Genomic DNA, 27,985 nt, shown 5'->3' on the forward strand with positions numbered 1-27,985 from the left:
AATATATTTTGTATAGTGTAAAGCATACTTTCGTTCTTACTGCCATCTATTTTTGAATGGCGCAAATATTATTTTCATCTATAACATAGATCCCTATTTTAAAAATGCTTCTCAACGATACAGTTAAACTCAAATTCCTTAAAAAATGATGAATCAACCCAACAAAAGGGAAGCTGGGGGTAACGTAACCATCGAGTGACCTGATAAAGGTGTAGGTAAACATGCCAAACCTCTTACCCAAGTTTCTAAAATCAATAAAATAACTATTAAGGTAATATTAGGTAGTATAAGTAGCTTAGAGTTGTGAAAATTTCAACAATCATATATAAAATATACAGATCGGCGATCCAATCATAACATACATATATGTAATACTCCTATATGGACAGTGGGTATGTCTCTACGTTACAGTACCGAAAATATTCATGTTCTCTCTCGTTCGAGACATTTTATCTATACTGCGCATGCTTCATGCGCGCAAAAGATGCGCAGAACTAACTGAAGAGCTCGCACTATTTGTTTCACTTAGAAGGTAGACCTTCCACTTATAGCGACTGTAAATATAGAACTATTACATATATGATAACATGAAGATTAAGCTTTTTATGGAAATATTTTTTCTTAGGGACTTGTGAATGATGTACTGACCACATAGATATTATCGATATTATAAAATTTAACCATAGCCTTTTTTTGTTTACAAATAATTTAGGTACAACGTCGTCAAGTTAAATATTAATTTGATAATGTCATTATGTGCACATATGATGTTATTAAGGTAACCTGTGGTAAACTGTCACATCTACAGAAATCTCAGAACCCTCTAGAAAACGTCGAAGCTCTAGGTTCCTGCTTAAAAAAAAAACAATGACATCTTTCCAACTACCTCAGAAACATTCTAAATGATCATGACTTGAAATGGACGATCTTGTATGAGAAAATTGACGATGTACACAGTCTCAACAGCTAAAAGTCTGAAAAGTGAACAACAATCTCTATTCCAATTGGTTAGGGAAATGAAACAAGACATTTACAATTTGGGAACATGGACAATCATGATGGATCTGCTCAAGTCCAGGTTCACGACACTCCAATAGAAATGTTATCTGAGATATAATATCAAAATTATCAAACAAATGACACTTACGCTGGAAAAGTCTGCTGCCAAGAATAAGATAAATATTAGAAATAGACCATAAACTGTAAAAAAGACAATATCAATGCAGACCGAGCATACAAAAAACGAAAATACAATTGTACTTTGGAAGTGTCCAACATTCCGCCTCCATATACAGCAAATCAGCTTGGACGTGGAAGGAAAACTAAGAACTAGTGACTTTATACGATGCTTCTCAATGCTGAATAATAGGGACCATATCTAGTGACCCAATCACTCTTAAATCATGGTGCGAATCTAATCTTCTCTGTCTCAACGTTTCTAAAACTAAAGTTTTATTATCTAAAAATACATTGCAGCCTTTTTTATTAGATAACACCACCGTTTACTTCGTTGAAACTTAACTTAACCTAACTTAACCTTGCTGTGGACAATTCCTTGGCATGGGAGTTGAATATTGCCGCCTTATCTAAAAAATTAAGTCCCTCCTGTTTTGCGCTGAGATCAGATCCAAAGATCCGAAGAACTGAGCTTATCCACATTCTTAACAGTCTTTTATGCCCTAATTGAATCGCAACTCCGATATAACCTTCCCTTCCGTACGTGTGGTGCAACTCAATTTGAGCAAATCTTCATACTACAAAAGAGAGCTGATATTTATTCAGACTAAACAACAGGGCTCACTGCAGGGACTTCTTCACAAGATTAAAAACTCTGACTCTTCCTTCCTTATTCATATTTGAATCTGTTCGCCTAATTTGTTAACACGTTTCTCCAATTTCAGAAAGATCGTTGCTCGGCTATCCACTTAGGAACGCGGAGCACGATCTTTACCTACCTACTCCACGTGTTCAGAATTAGTTAAGGGCTCAATATTTTACATTGCAAAACAATGGACAATCACTTGCCAATAGAAATTAAATCGATATAATCTTTTTCTGTAGTCCGCAATAATTTGAGGGCATATTTAGTGAGAAGTTCCTTCTACTCTGTAAACGATTATTGTAATAATATTCAATTCCGGAGATGCTGCATACTGGTTTAGTTTTTGCTATGGATTATACTAATAATCACTTATTACTTACCCCTTTGACTACAAAAACATTCTGTATTACTCAAAGCTCTTCCATACTTTGTTGCGACACCTCCAACGATTAGTAATTGTGTTCCTAAATAAGAAACAGCATGTCCATGTCTAGGAATATTGAGATCATTCAATTTTTTCCATTCGAATTTCTTACTATCCCAATATTCTATGCTACCAATACTTGATGTATCATTTCCAGATAGATCTGATGCAGTATTAGATGCTCCTCCTATTATATACAGTTTTTCTGATAAAACGCACAAAGAGAAGAAGCACCTAGGAACCCTCAAGGAATATTTGATTTCTGTCCACCTGAAAAGGAAATACTCATAAGGGTACTATGCTTCTTTGGAATCTAGATTCTAATAATTGTTTAAGAAGACACTACAAGTCCAGTTTTAATTGGCACACCTCCTAAAAATTCAAATTTCATTCAAAACGTATTTGGTAAGCTGTTACTATCCATTTTTTTGATTAATAAATTAAAGGATAACGCTCTGCCATTGATATACCGAGTCGAAGTCAAATAATGTTTTTAGATTTGTTATATTTTTTGATTAGACACTGACTAGAGACTACTTCATGATGGAAATGAATTTTTATTTATTCTTCTGGTTTATTTAATTAAGCCAATAAAACTGTTAAAAATAAGCTCGTTTATAATATATTGATGATTCTGTTGCTTTTCCATAAAATTTTTTTCCTCAAAAAAGGTTAAAATTAGAGGTGGTGCTTTTGTTTATCCAGAAACTGAGCAAATAACGAAGACTGTATATCTATTTGAGCGACATAGAAAGTTTTAAACAAACATTCTACATCAAAATATCCAAATACCTATCTATAAAAAAAAACCTAAAAATTGGACGATTTATTAACTAAAAACATTAAAAATGGTCTAAGAACTAGGAAACTGAAGTAAAAAAAATAAATATCTAGATTTCTATAGATGAAGAGATATTTTAACTTACTGATCTGATTTATAATCGTAACTTTCTATAGAGTCCAAAATATCGATGGTGCTATTTTTATCAGTTAATCCTCCAGCAACCCAAATGCAATGTCCATATCTGGTACAACCGAAACCAGTTCTGGCGGTTTTCATAGAACATACGTTTTCCCATATATTCTTCTCCAAATCGAAACGTTCGACAGAATCTAAAGCTCTAAAATAAAAAATATCGTTTGTTCTTTTAATCTATTCAATCAATTATATATATCTATGAATAAACTACACTTTATTTAAAGCGCAAAATTTTTGCGCTCCAATCTTGGTACGATGTGAACTCAAATATGATTTAAATAATCTATGCTGACGACAAAATTGCGAACATATAGATATTAATAAAAGTTGGTAAAATAGGAACCATAACTTTCTAATAATTAGCTGAAATATCCGCCAGTGAGTAAACTCAAAATTAACTGACAATGTGATAAAGTTAAAATTATTAAAAATTTAGGTGATTTAGCATCTGGAGTGGTCAGTTCACAGCAAATGTAATAGTAAATAATTATTGTTAAAATGTCAAAAAATAATTAACTGACCGAAGACGTCAAAATGAAATACTTTAGATGGAAAAACTTTGTATTATATTTTTGTTAAAAGTAAATTTTATTTTGTTCGTGAAATTGTTCCACTAACTTTGCTCCTTTCGTGACCTTTTCTACTTAAAAACGAAATACTTTCAATATTTATATCACAAATTGCTATTTCAATTGTGTACTTTTACATATTACTTAGATTTTATGCATATATTTATAATTATTCTCGTAACTAGTAATAAGATGTACGAGGATGGTCCCAAAATATATAAACTTCATATGTTTCAAGATTAAAGACGCTACGTTGATAAGTATTTGTTTGGTAGCCATCAATAGTGAACGTTTTCAGTGAATTTGTAAACATGGAAAAAATTGGTCATCGTTATGTGATACAATACTTTTATTTGAATGGCCTTAGCCCAACCAATATGGAAACTGAACTAGATTCTACACTGGCTGAGACTGCTCCTTCTTTATCAACAGTAAAATATTTGATAGCAGAGTTTAGACGAGGCCGGACGACTTGTGAAGACCACCATCGCGGTGGTCCACCAAAATTCACAAAGCGTGCGCGTTTGCTCACAATGGAACAAAACACGGCGTCGTTAAAATGTTCCATTGAGTGTTTGACAATGTTTCACAGAAATAAAGCCGAATTTTTTCCACGTTTCATAACCATGGATAAAGCATGGACCCACCACTGCACACCCGAAACAAACAATCAAAACAATGAACGGAATATGGAGAACCGGCTTCAAAGAAGGCAAATACCGTTCCATCTGCAGGCAAGGTCATGGCGTCGGTTTTTTAGGATGTGCGTGGGATAATTTTCATTGACTATTTTGAAAAAGGAAAAAAATATCAACGTCGAGTATTTTGCCAACTTATTGCAACGTTTGAGTGAAGAAAAATGGACGCATTTGGCTAAGAAAAAATTGTTGTTTCATCAAATCAATGCACTAGCTGACACATCCGTTATTGAAATGGTCAAAATGAATGAATGAAAGACTTTGAAAAGAAGTTTGTGATCAAAGATTTTCCAACAATGAAGAGGTGATGTTGGTAGTATTTAGCTGAAAGGAGATTATGTTAAAAAATAAAAATATTTTTTCCAAAATTTTTGTGTTTTCTTTGTTGGGTTTGGTTCTTCTAAGACCATCCTCGTATGCCATATTCACTTATTAACCTCACTCTATTCATTTTCTCATCCATTTAAGTTTTGTACGTTTAAGTGAATCTCTATTTAAAAAAAAACTCAGTCACTTCATTACTTTTAACAAATAAAACCACAACAAAACTAACACGAAAATAACTATATTAATTGTGGAACCCCCGTACACTTTCTGAGTCTATATTCAACAAAATTCTTAATGAAAGTGATTCTATACTTTATTAAAAACATGTTACAGAAGTTCAAAAATATTAATTATTCCATTCTTACTTTTAATATTTTTCCCCTTAATACGAGAAAACTTAAATAAACTTTTATCATTATTTTGTCAATTTTGTTACATTTTTTAGGTTGATGACTTACCGATAATGATTACCTTGTCCACCAATAGCGTACAAATATTGATTACAAGATACTAATCCGAAGTTTTTTCTGGCTTCTAACAATGGTAATTCTTGATACCATTTTCTAGTAACAGGATCAAAGCTCCAAACAAAACTACTAACTTCGGCATCCCTATTTATCGTAACGCTTGGATTGTTTCCTCCTTGAAAAATGAAGTTTAAAATATACAATTACCCTCTTTTAAAGTAACACATATAGATAGTTAACCTAGTTAATTTCATTTCGTTTCTGAGTGTTCCAGACCATTGCTCCATTCTACTCACGTTCAAAAACAAAACCCACTATTCCTAGTCAACACATAAACATATTGGCAGAATTCTCATTCTATGCTAAGGAAGAAAAAAATGTCAAATAGTGCCACGGGAATCAACCGAGACTCAAGCGAAACGTCGAGTAGAGGTGTGTAAATAGCTCCTTACTTTGCTACTGATGATCGTTTTATTAGATGCATTGATACTTTCGATGGAAAATGCATTTATCTACTCGTAAATAACCCGAACATGGAAAATCAATGATTAGACAAAGGATAAAAACTAGAATCCTTTGCAAGGAGAGGTCGATTCGAGCAGAAAATCTTGTTGAGTATCTGATGAATGTGTACTTCGAAATCCTTCCGGGCGATCGCGATATCAATGCCAAGGTATATAGTAGTGAATATATGAGGTTTTATCGTAGGAATATCCCGATTTAGTAATTTGAAAGCTAAACCACATAGGTACTTTGAATGTTACGCGAAATGACATCCTAGAACTTGGTAATATTGAACTACCCATTTAGTCTGGACCTTGCACCGCCTAAATAGTTTTTATTCAGATACATATTGAAATATCTTGCGTGGGAAAAATTTGAATCCAGAGAAGATGTTTTTGCATCTAATACGACGTGCACCAAATAGAAGACGAAGATTTCTGGCAACTACAACCATTCCATATTTTGGACTTTCTTAGAGGAGTGGGATTAATAGATTAGCTGTTCCCCAGTATCGCAGCAAGAAAAAGATAGATTCTCTGTGTCACAGTGTATCTGATGATACCCCAATATCCACATATATACATACATACAAGGGTGTCAAATGCAAATTTTTCAAATATATTATTGGTTTAAAACTGGTAGGACTAATTTCGTTCTAATCTTCGCGATCATGATTCATTACTCCACTTACTTACCCAATGAATTTTCTGCGCATATTTTGTTGTTCTAAGATTCAAGGTTTCAGTTTGTTTTGTTTTATATATGAATTTTTGTTTAGCCGTACTTACTTTTTAGTCCGAGGATGTAAGTTCTAAAAAGCAAACTTTTCCCCATAATCCACGATTATTTTTCTAAATCCTCTACTTAATTACGCGCGAGCCTGATCGTGGCCTGGCATGTTTTCAATTTGCGACTTAATATTCCTCGTGAGGAAAAGATGATAATGATTTTCTAACTTCCCCGGACTATTTAGGTTGGTGTACAAAAAAAATGTGAAATGTTAATTTAAACATATAACAAGTAGTAGTTTCTATCATAGAAAATATATTTTCTATGAAATAATGCGTAGTTTTTTTAATAGGGAAACTTTATTTGACTTCAATTTAAATTGGTATAAATATAATATAGTGAAAATTCTTACCCACTAAAAATATTCTGCCCTTGAAAAATTCTGTGCAATGGTGATGCCTAGGCTCTGGTAATTCTCCAACGAACTCCCAACAATTGCCCAACGGCATATAACGATATATATCCTTACCAGTATTTCTACCAAATCCACATGGATTATGCGTGTCTGTACCTCCAAATATCAAAACCGTATCTCTAATTTTATGAAACAGGGAACCAGTTTCAAGAAGGTTTCTTTTACTTCCATTTCGATTTACGTGATTTCTAAAATGGTGATAAATAAATAATAATAGATATAATTTTTGTTAATTTAGCTCCCATCATGAGCAAGTCTTTTCCATTTCAGTATTTGCTATATGAAAAAGCTTTATTGCTTCAGTGTGAAAGATCATTTAGACCAAACAATAAACTCTTAATTTGATTTGGGAACAAATAAAGATTTCCGATTTAGTCAAATTGGAATTACAACATCCAAAAACAACAACTACGTGCACACGAGCGAAACAACCCCAATTCAAAAGCAGAGGAAGCAAATCCTACATCGGGGCTATCAAAAATCAATCTAATGTAATATTATTATGAACAGAATCATGGGAAGCGTCAACAAGCATCGATCGAAGCAAATTACAGAATGGGAGATCGATCATTAAAAGTGTTTTGACGAGTACTAGTAACAGAGAACGAAGATGACGGACTATATAGAAGCCATCCCATTAGATGTTAACTACCTGTCGACAACAACATATAACACAACAAACAATGAAATTCGATTATCTTGGAATAGAAATATCAAGTGAGAGGGATTTAATAGAGGAAAAACGAACTCAAGTGATAAAAGCATCAGGATCAGCCAATATTTGGGAAAAATAGTATGGAAAAACGAAATGATAAATATACAAAGCAAGATGAGAATCTACAAAACATGTATATGACGGAAAGGAGAGATTTGACATCAACAAATTAAACGAATCATGAGAATCACTGAGATAAATACGTTAAACATAATTGGAAGTAAACCTCAGAGATAGAATAAAAAATCCATATAAGAGAAACACTAGGAATTCTTCAGGATTAGTGAGACTAGTTGAGGACGTAAGCGAGGTTAGAGAGTACATGTCGAAAGAATTCTAAAAAAAAATGGACAAAAAAACAGAAATCGAACATATGGAGACTCCTAAGCAAATAATAAAAAATATGTCATGAGCGATGAATATCGAGGAGTATCAAGAATAATTTAGGAGGAGGAGGAGGAGTATTCTGAATGAAACAGGACAGAAAATATTATAGATACATCAAAAAATCATTCCTGTATCCATAGCTGTTTAAAATTACAAAATTATTTTAACAATGATCTGAAAAGCACACATAAAAACTGAATACCTCTTCATTAATTCTACTTGATCAAGAAGAATGTTCACAGTATTATATTTAACTTTTAAGTTTAGCTATAGAAGATAAAAAATATCACAATTGTTCTTGTCGATGTTAATCCTTCAAAAAGAACCGGCACAAAAATACTAAACATATTCTCCAATAAGATGCTTGAACCATTTTTTCAAGATAGTGATTTTCAAACTTGTTATTCGCATTTTTCAAATCAATTTATGAAAAGTACTCATTCAACTCAACAAATTCGAACACATATAATTGAAATATTTTTGTCGTAATGTATTGAAAACTTACTGTTTATTAAAAGGATTCTTTGGCATACAAAACATCTTCAGAACACCCCTATTTGTATTTGTGGCGTCTCTATTACTTCTCTTCTTCGAAACATGGAGTTTTTTCTTTAGATGGGACTTTTTATATCTTCTATAAGCTTTTTGAATAATAACAGCGGCTTGAGATCGTGTAAATGAAGGTTTCCCAGTGAATTGCTTTGTCTTGAATCCATACTTACAAGTAGGTGTGGAATATGTTTCCTAAAACGAAAAGAAAGTTCTGTTTATTGAAATTGATTCAGAATCATTAACAGAAGTATGAATAAATTTGATACATACGATATGTACCAAACCTCCGTAAAGTTTCTTGAATAAATAAATACACATAGATTCAGAAGTTTTGCATTAGCTTACATTCAATTAATATTGAGTGCTTATCACCGTTTTATGGCGTCTCCATATTAGCGCCGTGAATTCATGCCATGAATCCACGGCAGAAGGGGTGCCCTCTACATTCACGGTAAGCTCTCAATCGTTCGTGAAACCGGCCGCGAAATTGACGTCGAATGAAGCTTTCCCAAACCGACAATTGGCCTTGAATGTTGATGTATACGCGGGAATGTCGCGCGAACTTTGTCGCGGGACCCAATAACGACTCCGATCGAGCAACAGGCGTTTTGAGTGGAAAGTTATGTCCGATATTGTGTGACAATAGGGGCTTTAGTTGAGATTTGTGTCCCAAAAGATTGCCGTTCCTCAAAGTGATGTGTCTCGCCGTTTGGAATCCTTTAATAGACCAGTATTTCAAAAAGATGTGGAGTAGACTTTGGTAATTCTATAATCTCTATACACTACATAAGGAAGATGAATACTGATAATTGATCACTCAATTATGTTGACTACAATTTAAGGTACCAGAAGAATTCAACAATTTCTTATTCCTTTCAGAAGAAATCAGAAATTGTCTAGTGAGAGATAGTCGTCTAATACAAGTATGGTGGCATTCAATAATCGTTTGTCAGTTTGCTCATTACGTGCTGTCTTTAGTAGGAGCAACTGATATAGTGTGTGATGGCCTAGCATACATTATAGATATAAGTCGCCTTCTCTTAAGACTATTTCTTGCAGTAGTTTTTGGAAATCCACTAATAATGGCCAACTTCAATAGTAAAGTTTGGTCTGGACAGCTCTATTCTCTGATTTAAAGCCCTATTGAATACATTTGATTTAGTTAGAGCTCCTAGAGACTCTCCAGATTGGTTAAACTGCCGAAAAATAAACAACATGCACAGACGTCTTCTTGTATAGATGCAAGAGGTTAATTTTTTTATTGGTGGTTTGTAACTTTTTTTGAATAATGTTTCTGTATGTTCAAAATTGTACAAATTCTATTACCATATAAAAAGTAAACAAACACAAACAAATTCGATAGCAACATAAGCTTTTTCAAAATAACTCCCTTTCGTACTAATATACCAACTCCAGAGATTTTCCGATGCGTTGTAGCAATTCTAGAAATATTTGGCTGAAATCTACGACAGTACTCTCATCAAAAAGTTGTTTCGATGTTTTCAATCTATTCAAAATGCGTTCCTTTCACGACATTTTCGATTCTTGCAAAGAAAAAGAAGTGGCAGGAAGATAGATCCGGCAATTAGGGTGAGTGAGGTAAGGTGAGTCTTTCTGGAAACTTAAAACTGCGTCTCGCTCAAATTGCAATAGCGTCTTCCAATTACTCGCAGTATCTAGGCGTACTCTGTTGACCGTTTGTCAAAGTCTATCAAGTCCTTCAGGATGAAATACTGTTAACCAAGCAGTTGAGAAACGTTTTCACTTTTGGTCTGTTCAAGCAAACTTGAATCATTTGGTGATGCCACTGTTGACTCCGGTGCTTCAATTCAGAGTAATAATGGGACGGACTAAGTAGCGTAGGATCACTTTCTGCCTTTTCCGAACAAACTTCTGAGATTGACATTCATTCGATGTGATTTACACTCTCTAACATTTTCTTAACGATATCGCACTAACACTGAAAGAGAATTAATGCCCGCTCGCAGCTGGGATAAATTTGTATGGATACCACATTATGAGGTGGAAGTTTCTTTACTCCTGGATCTACTATCTAAAGCCGATTTTCAATAAAAAATAATAAGGTTTAAGGTGGTACAAAACTATTGAATCTATCTTCACTGGTCTGTGTATTTTAGTAAAAACATTGTCTTTTCAAATTATGTCAACACTATAAGTTTTACTTTTCGGATCATCCAATAGTGATAAATAGATCGTTATAATCATAGTGAATTCTTCAAAAATTAGATCAAATTGGTAATTAATAGATGATTAGCACAATTAGATTTCCAGTATTGACTAAAATCTCTGAGGTAAATAATTTTATTGCTTATAAAGAATATCATCCCAGAACATAATTATACATTGTAGTGAACATTTTCGGAACAATTCAACATGTATCAACAAAAGATAAAATGCTTTGTAAGTGCATTTTTATCTTTTGTTGATTATAATTGAAACTAAAAAAAAATAAATGCACTTACATGCTTTTTACCGATTGTTTCAATTCTGCCTTCCTAGACCTAAAGAAATATATTGATTAAAACATATACAATGCCATTTAAAACATACTCACTTATTATTGTATGTTTTTTGATATCAACTCACACATTTCACTTGTACAGTTTTAGTTTTTTAAAAGTTTTTCACAGTTTAGACCCAGAGGTATATAGTAGAAAGTAGAATTGTTGTCCTTGAAGCAACTTTTTTGGAATTTGTGTAATATTTCAATATGAACAATAGTATATAACCTTATTATATTACATTATATTGCAGGATTCAAATATCTTTGACTAAATTTTTCTTATAGTTTCCCTTCGATTCATTCAATTGTATAATTCTGCTATTATTAGTAATTTGTGATATGTTCTGTTTCCTCAATTATTCTTTTATTGTAAATGAAGAGAATTGTATTAACTTTGATTTTCTCACGATTTCTCCAATTTTCTGGTCATCTTTTTACGTTCAATTCGCCACTTAATATTATATCCACTTCTTTATTGTGAATATTTATATCGATTTTCAATGTTTTGTGCCTTTGAACCTTCTACTTTCAAGTTCAAATTAGATTTATTCTACAGTTAATAATATTTATTGTCAACAGTTTGCTCTGTTATATATTTTTAACGATTTCTTCTCTTCTATTTTTTCTTCTGCATAAAGCTTTGTTTCTTCTACAATTCCTTACTATTTAGTCCACGAAAATGGTTCTCAAATGCGAATTCTGGGTAAGTTTCTAAATTTTCAATACAAGTAACATTGAAATATTTGAAATTGAATTCAATGAAATCGTTTTGAAATGAAAAAAATCAAATCAAAATTGAAGACCGTGTATTTTTACATAAAAATCTCCTTGAATGGCTATTACTGATATTAACAAAGTTAGGGTAGGTATAGCTAAAGGGAAATTATTTTACATTTCAATTTCAGAGCATTTATTTTTCTAATTATCCATATAAAAATATTACAAAAATTTGAAATTTCATTTTTAACCAAGAAAAATGTTTCTAATACATTTTGTGGAATGTGGAAAACGTGAAATAAAAATCTAATTTATTATAAACAATTATCGCGATATTAACTATGTGAATATCGGTAATAGCGAAAAAATTTACGGACCTTTTGGTTAAAACCAATAAAGTTTTACAGTTCAGACACGATGAGCTTGTATATATGCACATAACGCTCTGAATTCACTATAACTGTGCATCGCCTTTCATCTTCAAAAAAGTAGGGGCCTATAATTCCTTGCGTTTACATCTTAGCCCATACTGTCACTTTAGGCGAGTGTAGGGGTTCCCGATGTTTGTGTTTTGGATCGATGGAACTCCAGTAGCGGCAATTTTGCTTGTTGACGTATTCATTAAAATGAAAACGAGCTTCAACCGAAAGCAATGCTGGAAACATTGGAAAGCACTCAATAATCTGGTTTACGAAGTCAAGACTCTGACTAGCGTTCCGAGGCTTCTGTTCTGGTACCAATTGAATTTTATTAGAGTGGAGCCTCAAATCTTTGTGCAGAATGCGAAATAATGATGATCCATGCACGACAAGTCAGGCTCTTCACGAACGATTTTTACGTTTACGTTTTCGACCGTTCTTTTGGTTTATCCAATGTTGATTAAGTTTTTTCAAAATTTCTCAACCCATTTTCCAATCAGTAGAGCGCCTGTCGCATTTCCAACGCGCTACAGTCGCCGAATTACCATTTTTGTAAAAATTAACACGCACAACGCACTGTCCGCTCCCGAGAACCCTCCATCCTCGACACATTTTATCTTAAGTTGAAGGAAACATAAACTAAAATGCTATATTTTCCAATATCGTTAAAATAAAAAAATATTCACAAACATCATATGTATTGTTTTAAGAAATATATATATAAAAAAATTATATTTTTTTATAAATTAACACTATAAATTTGAGGTACTTCCTACAACGTAACCTTGTTAACTTTCTTTTTCTGTCTAAAATCTGCACTTACTTTTTTCTTTGATAAAAACTCATCCATAGTAGGTATTCTTGGAGAGATCTTTCCATCTTGATTAATTACTTTTTTCCCCCCGTTCGCTTCTTTTTCTGGAGCGAACTTTGGCTTACTTTTATCGATCAATTGATTCCTTCTATATTGATCAAGATATATCAAAAACTCTCTATACGTAAAATAAGTTTTATCAGCACCGCTCCAATTACGATTCGGAGGCTCATGTAGCCCAAGAACAGTGTTCCAATGTTGAAAATCGTCATTCTCTTGGCCGTACCAGTATTTTATAATGACGTATCTAAAATGTAAATAAATTCTTTATATTTTAAAAAAATGATGTTAAAAAAAAACAGAGAAAAAGCAAACGATAGAGCAAATAAACAGAATTGGAATATTGAAGAAATGAGAAATGAGAGACAAAGTAAAATTTTGTAAATATTATAATAACCAAAGGGGTAAATAATCCTAAGCACTTTTGGAAGTAAACAAGACACGTAAAGAAGATAAAGTACAAACAGTAAACCCAAACAACCACATAGACAATGGAATCTCGATGGATGAGGTACAACAAGCAGTCAAAATCTTTAAGAACGAAGAAGCTCTAAGAGTTGACGAAATAAGAAAATTTTATGGAAAAGGATTATTGCATCAAATATGAAATGTCATAAGAAAAACGACACGGTGGGATTTTTGGAAGTAAACGACGGGGGACTAGGATAGATTATTTATATAACTTACGCTAATCCATCGTCAATCATTTTACATATCCTGGGATCTTTAGCTAGTTCCAAGAAGTCAGGATTTTCCGGATTCCTCTTGATGTCTACCAATTGCCAAGGAGCAATATTACCAAACCTAACGCACTCGAGAACATCGTACTTATAATGATCTCTGTTGGCCCAGTCATGTTTTAACCATCTCACTGCTGACATAAATACTTCCATTTCACTGTAAATATCGTTTTAATTGGTATAATTTATTCTTCTAGTATAATTGATGTACCTACCAATTCACACAAATATAATTAGAATTGAGGAAGTTTTTCACATCTTCGACTTCTAATTCTAACCAATTCTGCGAACTAACTAACATAAGGAAGAATCCTTGTATTCTAGGCATCATCAGCTCTCGAACTTCTGGTAGATTCTTTTCTTTTGAATCCATGTATAATAGGAATGCTGTATCTTCAGAAAATACGTCCATGTTGTCTATAAACGCCCAACATTGTTCCACCAAATCTTAAAATAATTATTGACATCAGAAATCTTCATGTCAATAATAGAGCACTTACTTTTTCAATATAATCTTGATAGGCTATTCGAGAATGGTGGTTCAACAGCTATAAGCTTCGTAGCGAAAAGCTTCAAGCTCTATTATGTACAAAAGTAGTTACCAAATTTAATAGCCTACTAAGTAAATATATATATATATATATATATATATATATATATATATATATATATATATATATATATATATTTGATTTTAGGTCTCTTCTGCTTCAAAATTAGTTTTTTTTTGATAGTTTTCAATACTAAGATAAATTTTGATAAATCGAATTTTCTTTAAGTCTTTATTAAAATATGATATTGACACTAACAATTTGCTTGATTGATCTCCTTCATCACGAATATCAAAATAAGAATAAAATCAACTTAGACCTTTGTTCAAATAAGAAAAATTAATTTTTCTTGGTTTCCACATCTCAAATATATAGCGGTAATCAATTAAATTTATTAGAATTTTCAAAATAGAGTTATAAATTTTACTTAAAGTATTTAGGTCTTTTTTATCATTTATATGTTTTTCGTTCTTATGAATGTGAACCATTTCTAAAAGTTCTCTTTTTCGTTTCAATAATTTTTGAATCTTTATAATTGAATTTATGTTTTTTTGATATTTCATGGTTCGTTAATGCAGTTCTATTTTTCTTATCGAATTGATGACCTCTTGGTCTATTTTCTAAATACTGAGATGTTTGCCCTATGTAGACAGCGTCACAATTAGTATAAGGCACTTGATATATAATATTACTTCTTTTGTTATTTGATGTTTTAGATTTTAATTTAGTGAAATATTTGGATAACGGAATATCATAATTATTGAAATAATTCGATAATTGTTGGGAAAGTCCTTGTACATATGGTAAGGAAAAATGTTTCATGTTTTGATGTTTCGTATCATTTTTGTTTTTAAATTGATTGTAGTATCTGTTTATCCTTTTCTTGAATATGTTATTCATCATTTTTTCCGGATAGTTATTTTCTTTCAATGCAGTTTTTGTTTTTTGTATAGCTAAGTATCTAAATTCAGGATCTGATAGTTGGATAGACCTATCAGCCAAACTGATCTTTTTTGTGACATAGGATGACGCGATCATTTTATTGCTAAATTTTTACATTTTTACAAACAGTGACTTTTGACGAATTGGCGGTCGAAATCAAAATTATTTCTAATGCGATGAAAAGTACTTTGACAAGTGCATCTATTAAATAATTAAATACGTCAAATTTGTATTGTGTGTTTGATTAAACTCATAATTTTTTTTGGTGAAAAAAAGTAACTAAAGTTTATCATTATTGATTGTGAGAAAATAGTCTGATTTCCAACGGTAATTATAAACTTGATGCTCCTCATTATTTTTCATATTTCATCAAGTATTTTATTTAAAAAGGTGCCTTCTTCATACTAGAGTATCAGCTAATCCTCCCTGTCCCACTTGAAATACAAAGATAGATCCAATTTCCAATATCAATTACCAGTTATTTTATTTGTATTTGATCGGAAAATTTAATAATTGTGTTATAGGGGAATTTATACATCAAGAAACTCGTTCCACTAGGATTGATTTGTTTTCCAGCTTTAATTGGATGGCTATTCTTCAGGAACGAATTCTATTACGTTAATTTACAGTATATTTTTGGGCTCACCTTTTATTTTCAAGTATTTAGCACTGATAAAAATATCTAGTACGTTTTCTCTGGAAAGATCCTTGTAAGAGGGCTCTCCTGTTATCATCCATTCGTAAATGAAGGCAAAAGAAGCTGCACTGCACTTGTCCTAGAACAATAATATGAAGTAATATTCTTTTCAAATATTTGATTTCCCTATTTTACTTAATAAATAAATTCAAATGTTATCGTTAATAATCAAACTAGAATAAGTTTTTTAGAGGGTTAGCAGGATTTATAAATAAAATGAAAGCTGTTTATTCACGCATCCTCCTCTATTCGCGTTCTCATTATAAAGTGACTTATATGCAGATATGCAGACTTAACAACATTATTTTCAAAGATAATATCAAACATTTCTAATAGTAAAGGTCATTAAACTACTGATGCTACTTGGTAACTGACCAATATACAGGTCATTCTTATAAATGATGTATTCTAACAAAAATGTGATATTCCTACATCAATATGACAACATTTTAGCTCTAGGATCCCCCAAAATCACACTGGATAATTTGGAATGCAGCAAATGATAAAGTTACACTGCTGCAATGCCCTAATGTATCTGCATTGTGTCATTAAACTACTAATGCTATGGAATATATGGAATGTGTTATTAAGATGAATGTTTGACAATGCTGGGAGAAATTTTACACCAAAATGCATCATAGGCATAAAATACAAATTAGAAAAACTGCAGCCATATTCATTAAACTTAAGATGCGAAAAATGTAGCCTATTCTGACGACGAAGAATCTGTTTACTTGAAAATTATATAAGACGAGATAAGTTCGACCAAATAAAATCAAGTGATATGCAGGAGTTGTTTGATTCGCAACATGTCGGAACGCTAACCAATTTTTAAGAGGCAATATCAGTCCGGAAAGAAACTTTTTAAAAAGTGCCATGCCAGAAAAAATGACAAAGTTCTTTAAATCATTGCCTATAACTGACAATTATGATTATTCAATGTAAATGTGTGGGAAAACTTGCTTAAATTGAGAAAATGAAATGAGTCATCCAATATCAATCATAAAAGGTTGTGAGTGTGAGTGAATTCGTATTTTCTTGTAAGCATGAATTACAGTCTTCAGTAATTGTTTTATGTATCTAACAAGCGTCTAATTGAATTGTGAATTGTTCTTCATTATGTTATTCTTTTTATCATGTTCAGATCTGATAACCATGCTTCTATGAGCATTTTGTCATTTTTCGTTGTATGGGAAGCTTGTCAATGTGCAATTTTATGGTTCTAATTGTAGTTTAATTTCTTTATTGATGAAAATAACTTCCACGATAGATTGAAGCATTTACAAATGACACATCATTCAATAAGTCGTGTGACTAAAATTTAATATATTTTTTATATAATATAATATAATCTCCTCCAAGAGCAATATAATCATTCAAAGGCTTTTCTCACTTCTCGCTGCCGTGCTTGTGAGAGGATTTGTCTTTTAGTCTTCAGTTTCAGCAACGGCTTCTTCATTTGAGCTGAATTCCTTACTGGTGAGCATTTTTTTGAGATTAGCGAATTGCTAGTAGTCACTGGGAACCAGATACGGACTATAGAGTGGATGAGGAAGCAATTCGAAGTGTAATTCGTTCAATTTAATCCTCATTGTCATCGACTTGTGAATCAGTGCATTGTCTTGGTGAAACAGTGGCTTTTTCTTCGACATATGAGGCTTCATTCTTCTGAGATTTTTCTGTTCTATTAGATGCTTCTCATTATACCTCTAGGTTCTCTCTCTCTTATTATCTCGGTTGTTGCGGTTCAGGAGTCCTGATTGTACTTCCTCAGTGAAAGTCTTTTTTTATATATTTCAGGTTTGCTGAACTTGCTCTTTTTCTGATGTATTATTTTGATTATTTCTTAAATTATTGTGGTTTGGATGTTCTGATTGTACCTAAGCACAGCCCCAAACACCTCGGTAGGCATGTATATTGAAACAACTACTACCTTTGATAATAATATTTTTTCTCTAATGATATTAATAATTTTCTGTCAAACAATCCCTCAGATTTCATTTGATTACTTAGATTCCATTGTACTTACTGAAGGTAATTCTACTTTCTTAACTGCTATGTAAGCGTCGAACAGTTCTGAATAACACTGAAGGACGATGAGATGGCAATTGAATTCTTCATTATCTATATAAACTTTACAATCTGCGTTTCTGAAAAGCAAAGATTTTCAGTAAGTATAAAATTGTAAATTCATCGCGTCATATTCACTTACGTATAATTGGTAATACGCGAATAGAGTTCTAAATATAAATTTTTCTTTTCTGGTAAGGCGACAGTTTGCCAATTTATGTCGTCTGTTCCATTATAACCTAACCTAAAAGTTAGTGTGAGAGGTTTAGCAAGAGATATATATTTTCTAACCACCTAATTTTTAATACAATTTCTAATAGTTAATGTTGACCACTAGACAGAGGCTAAATATTGGGAAAAAAGTAGGATCGGGTCTTATTAAAAGGAGATGAAGAAGAAGAATTGAATGAATTGAGCTGGAGAGACAGACCATCATATTTGTTTATTGTTTGGTAGTTAAAGATAGTTTGAAGCTGTAAATGTTGATAGCTATTTTTTTTATTAAAATTCATAATATCAATGTCGTAGTTATAACTAAAATAAAAAATTAGTCAACATCTCCAAGGTCTTAGCCAATAGGGATTATGTGCTTATATCTCTCCCTAATAATGTAGCTCATCATTGGCGAAATAACTTTTAGAATCGGTTAAGTAGTTTACTATGACACTATGTAAAATACTTTCCTATGCGATTCTCCATCAGCCAATATTGATCCTATACTTGCGTAACCTTTCAAAAATGTTCAAAATTTGCTCAGGATTGTGAACGCGATTAGCCTCAAGCCAAGAGCACAGAACAAACTACAACGCAAAAGATCCTGAAGCTTATTTTAGAATTATTGTAAGGATTCCACTTTTGGATGGTTTCATTGAGATCAGCATCGCTCAAGATACCATAAAGCCACTTTATCATCTGCCAACGTTTCAATTCCAACTGCGTGTAGCAAAAAAACAAATTAACCGTATGGGACTTTGCAAAAGTTGTGGCGGATCAATAGACTGGAGGAATCCAAAATAGAACGACCAAATGTGGTATTGAGGATCTTTGTACCCTTTTGAGGACTCTTTTTTCTAAACCACCTTAAAAAACATCTCCATAGGCTAGAAACGAATAAATTGTCTGGGGTGAATGTTGTTCCATCACAGGGATGTATTTGATTTGTCTTCTAGAAGCTAGAAGACTAATTCTGTAATAAAGTATCAATATTTGTGTAATGGTTTTCTTATAAATATAGAATCATTTTTGTTTTCTCCTGTTCCACCGAAATTATACATCTATATATAGATACTCACCTTCCTAAATTCAGTTCTGGATCCAAAATTTCTGATGTCTGTTTGCTTTCATATTCAGATGCTTCCTTATTGCCACTTCTAATGGGAGTGGGTCCCAAGAAAGTGTTTATACTTGAGAAGCCGGCCTAAAACATTTACGTTGAATTTATTTTTGTTAATAAGAATTCCCTACAGTTTGATACGTTGAAAGGCAACGAATTTTAGGGTTCAACAAAACAGAAAAATAGTCAATTAACTGCATTTCACTCAGATGATGATCGTTTTTGATTCCGGAGTGAAGTGGTAGATCCATGTTCAATCCATTGTCAAATATAGAAAAAAAATTGATTCATTACGTGTAAACATGGCCAAGCATTGCTCTGAATCATTAAAACGTTGTTGTTATGAATCGACTGTGAGTAAACGCGGCACCCACTTTGGAAAAATCTTTTTCATGGTCAAATATTCATTCATAATTGTAAACACACTGTCTTCCGATATCTTTACGGCCTCAGTTTTTTGATGTTTTCTGAGCGGTTGTAGGATTTTTCTGAGATACGTAAGGGTCGAGTTTTGTTGAACATAGGTATTAGCAACTAAAGCTCTGTATAGCTGATAGTACATATACACGATAGAAAGGAATTTTGTCGAAGTAATAATTGATATTAATATTAAACAAAAGTGTAAGTAAAATTTATAGTAAACTCACCTGACTTATGATAGAATCCATAGCAGATGTTTTCGAAGCATCAGTATCTTGTGCCATTTTACTTTTATTACAACAATTCATAGATTTAGGATGTACACTTACTTTGGTGAGTTTAGGATCAGCTACTAATACGCTCAATTTATTCGAAGAAAAAACAACCTGGAAATTTATGCTTTGGTCAAACCAGTGATGCTGTCGTTATTTTCTCTATTAAAACCATAGCAATACTTTGGTAACTATAGCCATAATCTTTATTATAGTTTCAATATCATGTTTTCACGGAATAGTGAACATCTGTATTTACTGAACTAAGTAAAAGCTCAGTAATTCAATCTTTTTTTGTTGTAATCAAGACATATGAGAGAGATGAATCATAGTGTCAGTATTGAAAGCTAGATAGTAAATTCTGGGACATCAAATATTTTAGGCGTCATCGATAGATATTTTTTCTAACGTAGGATAGTCTTGGTACACCAATCTGAAGATCCATGTTCACTATTATCCATTGGACCTAGAAAGCCCTGACAAAGCAATGGACCAAGTGTATAGCATGATGGACATAAGCATCCCATTCGAATTAATGATCGCCAATCATGGTCCAATAAAGATATCCCTCAAGCTTGAAATGCATCCCTCTGGTATACATATGGTTTGATGCTACCGCAAGAAGCTAGGAAAATCATTAACTATTTTTGTAGAGTTGCTATCAATAAACATAGGTGCTCAGAAGTGTTTAGAATGAAACCTTTCTAGAAAGCAAATATACATTCTCTCCTATATCAAAGCTTCATTGGAGACAAACTTAGAACTCATTTAAACAAAAGAAGTTTGATAATCGTCTTTACATTTCTCATTAATTCCAAACTTCCAACAGTCTTTCTAAACGACCTGTCCTTTTCCTCGTTTAAAAACAGGTCAAAACAGCTAGAGGCAAGTAGCCCTTAGGGCGCCGAAGCATTGGAAGACCCCGCAAGAGATGAAGCGTTAACCTCTCTAATAATTAAAAGGCAGAGGATACAAGCATTTTGCTTACATTAAAGAAAGAAGAAGAAGCAAATCTTTGTAGTTTTTCTGAGTGACTACATCAATTAGAAAGATGTGCATGTACGGGAAAGATCTATTATGTCCCCTTTACTAGAGCTAGGCTCTTCGTTCAATTGCGGCTTGCGGAAAGTTAGTTGACTTCAGATCAAAGTGTTTCATAATCTTCTCCATCTCTTGAATTCAAATAACTAGAGAATACTACTTCATTCTTCTATTTTATTGTCGATGCTTAAACATTATGTTCAGGAACTAGGTGGATTCCCAAAGAATTGACAATTTTTTCTAGTTTGAATTTTATATATATATGGATTCACTTTCATTTTGTTGGATGGTAGAAATTGTTTTGTAATTTTACGAAAGCAATCGTTGAATCATCAAGGACTAGATTAGGATATAAATAGATTGAGTTGAAAGGTCTACAACAACACTTTTTCACCATCTTACGTATATATCTTATTGTTTTTGAAGATGAAACGATGGTATCGATCATTTTGGTAAGTAATCTATCTGTGTATTGGTTTCATTGCTGTTGTTATGTCGTATTACTAACAATTTTAAAATAACCATAATGTTGCCAATTTGAAATAATCTATTATAAAAGCAATGAAATTTAATCAATTGTATTCTCACCTGTGATGAATCAACCTTGAGATTTCCACTTGGCGTCAATTTAAATGGGAAAGTACCGCTTTCTATCTGGGTGTCCCGCGAGCTATATTAAACTCTGTTTTAAAGAAAAATTTGGAGAATTTGAGGTATTAAAATTTCGGATAGTTTCACAAATTCAATACATGGCAATTTGTTGGTGATCAATTACAAATGGCTTTTAGCCCCAGTAGTTATGGAGCCTTCTACAAGAATTGCTACTTAAGTTTTGAGACAAATAAAAACAAATATCTATGATTTGATATGGCTTTATTGTTTTTCAAAATATTTTCCATTAAGATCAATACATTTTTGTATGCGTTTGAACCAATTGTCGAAGCATTTTTCCCATTTCGATTGAGGTACCAAAGCATGTGATTTGAACACATCAACCACTTCTTTAGGTCTAGACTTTAGGTCTAGAAAACGTTGTTTTGATGTTTTGACTGCTCAAAAACGTTTTCGTTTGAGCTGATATATGAGAGCTTGCATTGCCAAGGTACAGACTGATTCGTCTTCTACGATTGGAAAACGAATGCTGGTGTACCATTCAGACCTAACCGTTTTACGTTGATCTAATGGAACAGTGACGAAACGGGTAACCTTTTGCTTCGAAGTGCTTCAAGCGCAAACTTTTATTGAATTTTGATCGTCTTGAAAAGCCCGGAGTAGATTTTTGTTTAATTTCGGGTTCATATGCATAGATTCATGATTCGTTGCCTGTCAAGATATTATAGACGCTTTTTGAAGCACCACGATTGAATTTTCCCGACACGAGCGTTTTTTTAGCGATTGTCAAATTATGCGGTATCCAACCCGAACAAATCTTTGTGACAGCCAAATGTTCATATAATATTGAATGTATATAAGTAAAACTAATGCCCAAGTATACCTTGATCTCACGGTATGTCTCATGACGATCTTTCAATACCAATTTTGAATGACCTTGACGAAATTCATTCTGTAGCGAAGTGTGACCACGATTGGATTTGGAAAACCGGCGAAATAGGGTGCCTCGAGATGGTGCTTCATCACCCAAAAATTGAAGCGAGATAATCGGCACACTGCTGTTGGTTTAATCTCCGTCATAGAAAATCATCGTTCGAAAATGTTCGCGATTCTTTTTCATTTATTGACTAAGATGAATGTATTTGTAAACAACTCAAATAGTATTCGTATGACAACACATTCTGAGTACGTAAATGTCAAATTTTATGATGGCAGTGTCAGATTAGAGAGAATCACAGTGTTGATATATCTCAAAACTTAAGTTACAACCCTCGTATTGAGTTTTTATTTTTAAATTTGGTTTTCCATTCACAGATTGTTTGATTGAACAAATTTAAATTATGATAAGTGTTTGACACAAAAATAATCATGATTCCATACTCTTAAATTGTAGCAGCAGGATTTCAAATAAATTATAAGCAATACAAGCATATGACGACTTATTAGTGATGTTTTCTCAATAATAAAAAATTATTATTTGAAGTAATTAACTCTATGGTCCTGTCTTTATTATTTTTATACTTACTTCAATTTTGACATTCTATGCTCAGACTCAACGTCTAAAGCTTTTGCACGCGTTTTCTTTTTACTTGGAAAAAGGAAATCGTTGCTGCTGATCGGTTCAGAAAAAACAAAATCTGGTTCACGTGGTTTAGAATATAACAAAACTAAATTTTCTGATGGTATCGTCGATGCAGCGGAATGGAAATTACCATAACCTGGAAAGCAACAATCGAAGTTTGTATTTAGCAGAATATTGTGTGGTAAAACTAGTGACGCCAAAGATACGAAATATGAAAGAATCTAAAAAAGGAAACCTTACAGCGTACCATCCTATGAAAAAGTTAAGAGCCATTACCAGGGATAAATAAAATCATTGTTTGATATAAACAGATCAATATATAGAAAAATAATTACTCACAAATCTTGCAGCATAAAATATGTACAAAGAAAACAGTTATTTAATAAGTATTTACATTGCCTCTTTCTAGACAACGTTGCGTTAGACGTTTGGTTTGTCGGGATGTAAACAAATAATTTATTTGCTTCACTCACTCGGGAGAGAGCAACGTATAGTTGACCGTGTGAGAAGCAGCTTACACCATAGTCCACCCCTGAAACTCGTAGAGTCTGCCCCTGAGCTTTGTTGTTATTGCATAACAAAGACTAACCGGGAATTGGACTCGTTTCAAATGAAATGGAAAGTTGTTTGGAATGAGAAGGATTCTTGGTATAAACACCTGCTCGCCGGTGCCACATCCTGTCAAAACTTCCGCTTCTATTACGTTACGCTTAAGTGACGATATTTTAAGTCTTGTACCATTACAAAGTTTGCTTGGGCTTTTGTACCGCAATACTATGATTGGAACTTCTTTTTCCAAATGAATAATGTGCGAAGGAAAGCCAGGAGCCACTGGGTAATTCGTCGAGTCGTCTTGCTTCTAACTCGGTTTATGGAGACAGATTACTCACAATACTCAACAGATTCTCCTTCAATTTTGTCGAGTATCTGTAATTTTATATCGGCAGCTTGATCGTTCCAAGGAGTCAATATGGTTCTTTCGCAAAGTCAAGAGTTTGCGTGAGGAATTTGAATTTCATTGCAATAAATAGCAGAAATAAGGTCTGGTAATGACTAAGCCCTAAGGCATAAATAATCAGGCAAAACGATTTTGCCATCTTCTTCGGGGTATCTACACTCGCCAATTTGTAGAAATAAATCAGAAAAACGCGCAAATAGGTGGCAACGCTGTTGCACTCGCATATTCACTTTTAGGTGCATCCGAGTAATGTGTCAATATAATATTTGCTCCAAAATTGATAAAATTGAATGTGCCACATTTGACAGACGTCAGGCAGATGAGTTGTCGAGTACTCCAATACAAGACTAAACTGTTAAATACGGCCTAAATTTAAGAAATAATTCATTCTGCGAAAGTGTTCCATTGAATTCTGATGCATTACGATTTTCCAAGGCGTGTGCCCTCTAAGTTCCAAGTGCATTGAAGACCAGAAACCTAAACTTCTTCGATAGCTTAAAGCAGGAGTCACAAAAAAAATTATTAGACAACTTGGTTGAAAGGAAGCTAAGATGCATTACAGTGATACGTGTAGATGGGGTTGTTGTTTAAACATTTTTTATTATTTTATATAAGCACTTTATTTAATTTTCAACTTTTTAGCGCAACTAAAAAGGAATACCATGAAATTTGTTGTTTCAACTTTCAAAATCGATATGCTCAGCCTTGAAACATTCTTTTATTTAACACTTTTTTTATCCAGTTCTTTACTTACCTTTTGGTAATTTGTTGATATTGGGAACCAAACTTCTTGTTTCAGATCTTTCTAGTGAATGGCGGTGCTGAAAATAATTTTTTTTTTCTGAGATGACATTTAACAACAAAAAATAGTATTGTGTGTACTACACAGGGTCTATTTTGACGACTTCTGCACTACACTAAATTTTTTTTTGTAAATTTAAATAAAGTTTTGGAATGTAATAGACCTTTGGTCTAGATATTTAGTTTTTTTTGCATATATATCCTTGCTCAATAAATCTCCATTCTGATCGATGACAATTCTGTCAATGTGATTATAACTTTATTATTAAACCATTTAAAAGGGAAATAACAAAAAAACGTCAATGTGCCTGAACCTCTTTCAAGGCCACCATATTTTTCAGATCCAACCCATCGAGACTACTGGCTGTTTTGAAAACCTGGAAAAAATGCTGCAAAGAAAGAAGAAATCATCGCTTAAGCAGATGCATATGTTAAGGTTGCATCAATCAGCATTTCAATGTTCATCGAAGACTGAAGATTCGACTGTTGTCACTCTTTGAAGACTATAACTTGGTTAGTGAAACTCACACAGTGTATTTGCGAGAGTATGTTGATGTAGTAAATAATGAGTCAATAAGAATAATTTGGAACGATGTTTGAAAAATATTAGTACGACTAACACAAATGTATTAATATCTAAATAATCAAATTATTTACTTACCTTCAAGTCACCTGATCCTCGATCTATGAAACTTGTTATTGTGTTCTTAGGAATTCTGTCTTGCTTACCTTCCGGATGATCGGAAGGAAACGATCTAAAAACAAAGATTATTACTCAGAAATCATATTTATCGTAGTTTCTGTACGTATTGTCTACATTATCTTCATTTTTGTTCTTCTTCTATTTTTTGATGTGTCGAAGTACGATTCCGGTTCCTTCCAATCTCCCATTTTTTTCCTCACTTATCTTTTATTTCTTTTAATTCATCCACTTCTTTTTCGGTCTACCTCTTCTTAATAGTACTGCTGCCATCACTATTCCTGTAAGACTGTCTGTTTCAGTTCTGTTTGTTTTTCTTATTTTTCGTCTCATTTCTTCATTTCTACATATATTCTATATTTTAATAATGACTTTTTCCTTATTTACACATGTTCAATTTTCGTTAATGTACCTTGATGTCCGCTGTCAAGTTCCTGGAAAGTCATACGCCTTTATCCTTTCCAGTGTCCCGTCTTTGCATTATATTCCATATGTATAGTCACTAAATTTCCATGTTTTCTTTACCTTTAGCCTCTGTATCTCATTTCTCTTGTTTTGCTAGTACTACTACGTCATTTGCATATAGTTATGAATTAATTATCAGTTTTTTGTTAGTCGATTATCAAGTGCAATTATTCAGTTTTGTCTGTCCCCATGTGTTATATCTAACTTTATTAGAATCTCTTCTGATTTAATTTAAAAAATATCTGTAACTAAACCGCATCATATGTGCTATGTGATAACTCCATTTAATCCCCTAGGTACTTCCTTTTCATCCAGTCACCTCCATATTTCTGCTTTTTATATTGTGTCGAATTCTCCTTTGAGATCAATAAATGTTAAAAAATTTCGTTCCCCTTCTCCTAACTTTCTCTCAATTATATATATTTTATGCATATATACTATATGTATAAGTGTAAGTAATTACGAACGCAAAAATCGAATAGGTTAGGATTTAAATGACTATTAAGTTAACCTAATAGTATAAAAATCACGATTTTCCGATAAATAATGAAATTTTTACAAAATTATTTTTTCATAATTTAGATATCTTTAGAATTCCATAAGTATCATTAGAGCTTAAAAGTAATTGGTAGGATCTCTCTTGATTTGCTTTGATCATAGTAGGCTGGGATTTCCAAGCTTGATGTTCATGGACTTTAAATTCACCATTCAGGGAATTAAAATTCATTATTCCACCACAAAATATCCAGTAGAAAGATGTCTGCTCAAATGGCTCTACACTAAAGGCCACGACTGGAATTGGGAACATTTCGTACCTTTAAATTGGGCTTACTTAGAGTCGTAATTCAGTTTAATAACTATAAGATTAACTGAAGATGTAAGAAATAATTCATACTTCTTGAGAAGTACCTTAAATGTATCTAAATACGGTATTTTTCATTATAAAACCTCAAATCTATCGAGGTGTTAAGCCAATATTGGATTCCAATCATCATTCCATTTATAAAATTACTCTGGAAGTAACTATTCACTAAGAATAAACTATTTTAACTTGTAAACCAGGGCATCTACGTTCCGATTTGTGGTCCAGCCTTTAAAGTTGGATCCGATATCGGAACACAGTTTGAGCTTGAGTGAAGGGTTGGATCAAATTCGTTCAACGTGCCTTAGTCAGTGCTCAACCTTCCGACAAATTCGGTCTCGTTTTCACATTTTTCAGAGCGCTTCCCGTATGTTTAAAAATAAATTATCACAGGCCATACAATGTAAGTTTCTAGTAAAAGATATATACATTTTCAAATGTGTGTTTATTACAAGATTTTACTCACCGTAAATTCAAAAAATCAAGATTTCCCGAACAAAAATTTTCTCTTTCCTCAGAAAATTGTATATTGTCCTTAAACGTCAAAATAACAGCATATTTTATAATGTATAATAATAATTTGAGGAAATACCTTTACCTGCTCACTTTTGGTAGAACTTTTTACCATTATATTCATACACCAGAACTAAAATTTTTATTGTTGTTTTTCCTGAAGAAACACAATATTTTGCTCCGGTTCACCAAAAAAATCTTCATAAAACTACAGAAATAAGTTGTCAAACATGTCAAAATTTCA

General features: G+C 32.6%; 1 protein-coding gene across 1 annotated transcript; it reads right to left on the reverse strand.

Annotated features, from left to right (window-relative positions):
• Positions 1–153: 153 nt before the first annotated feature.
• On the reverse strand, positions 154–27,980 carry LOC130898908 (uncharacterized). Its single transcript, XM_057808505.1, has 20 exons — positions 27,827–27,980; positions 27,695–27,762; positions 25,863–25,956; positions 25,155–25,221; positions 23,386–23,578; positions 21,837–21,918; positions 20,163–20,321; positions 19,475–19,599; positions 18,325–18,426; positions 18,142–18,262; positions 16,062–16,191; positions 14,138–14,369; positions 13,870–14,079; positions 13,132–13,429; positions 8,602–8,840; positions 6,932–7,182; positions 5,278–5,461; positions 3,173–3,367; positions 2,203–2,516; positions 154–245 (listed from the first exon to the last, which is right to left on the reverse strand). Exons 1-20 carry the CDS (start codon positions 27,863–27,865, stop codon positions 154–156), a joined length of 3,195 nt encoding a protein of 1,064 aa, XP_057664488.1. The 5' UTR covers positions 27,866–27,980.
• Between the last annotated feature and the right edge of the window lie 5 nt (positions 27,981–27,985).

This window comes from Diorhabda carinulata, chromosome 10, assembly GCF_026250575.1.
Source record: "Diorhabda carinulata isolate Delta chromosome 10, icDioCari1.1, whole genome shotgun sequence".
Lineage (NCBI taxonomy): Eukaryota > Metazoa > Arthropoda > Insecta > Coleoptera > Chrysomelidae > Diorhabda > Diorhabda carinulata.

Coding starts and splice junctions, on each gene's coding strand:
- LOC130898908 (XM_057808505.1), bottom strand. CDS start 27,865: ATGAATATAATGGTAAAAAGTTCTACCAAAAGTGAGCAG. Junction 13,430..13,869: donor ATGATTGACGATGGATTAGC/GTAAGTTATATA, acceptor TTTACATTTTAG/ATACGTCATTATAAAATACT. Junction 2,517..3,172: donor TACGATTATAAATCAGATCA/GTAAGTTAAAAT, acceptor TTTCCTTTTCAG/GTGGACAGAAATCAAATATT.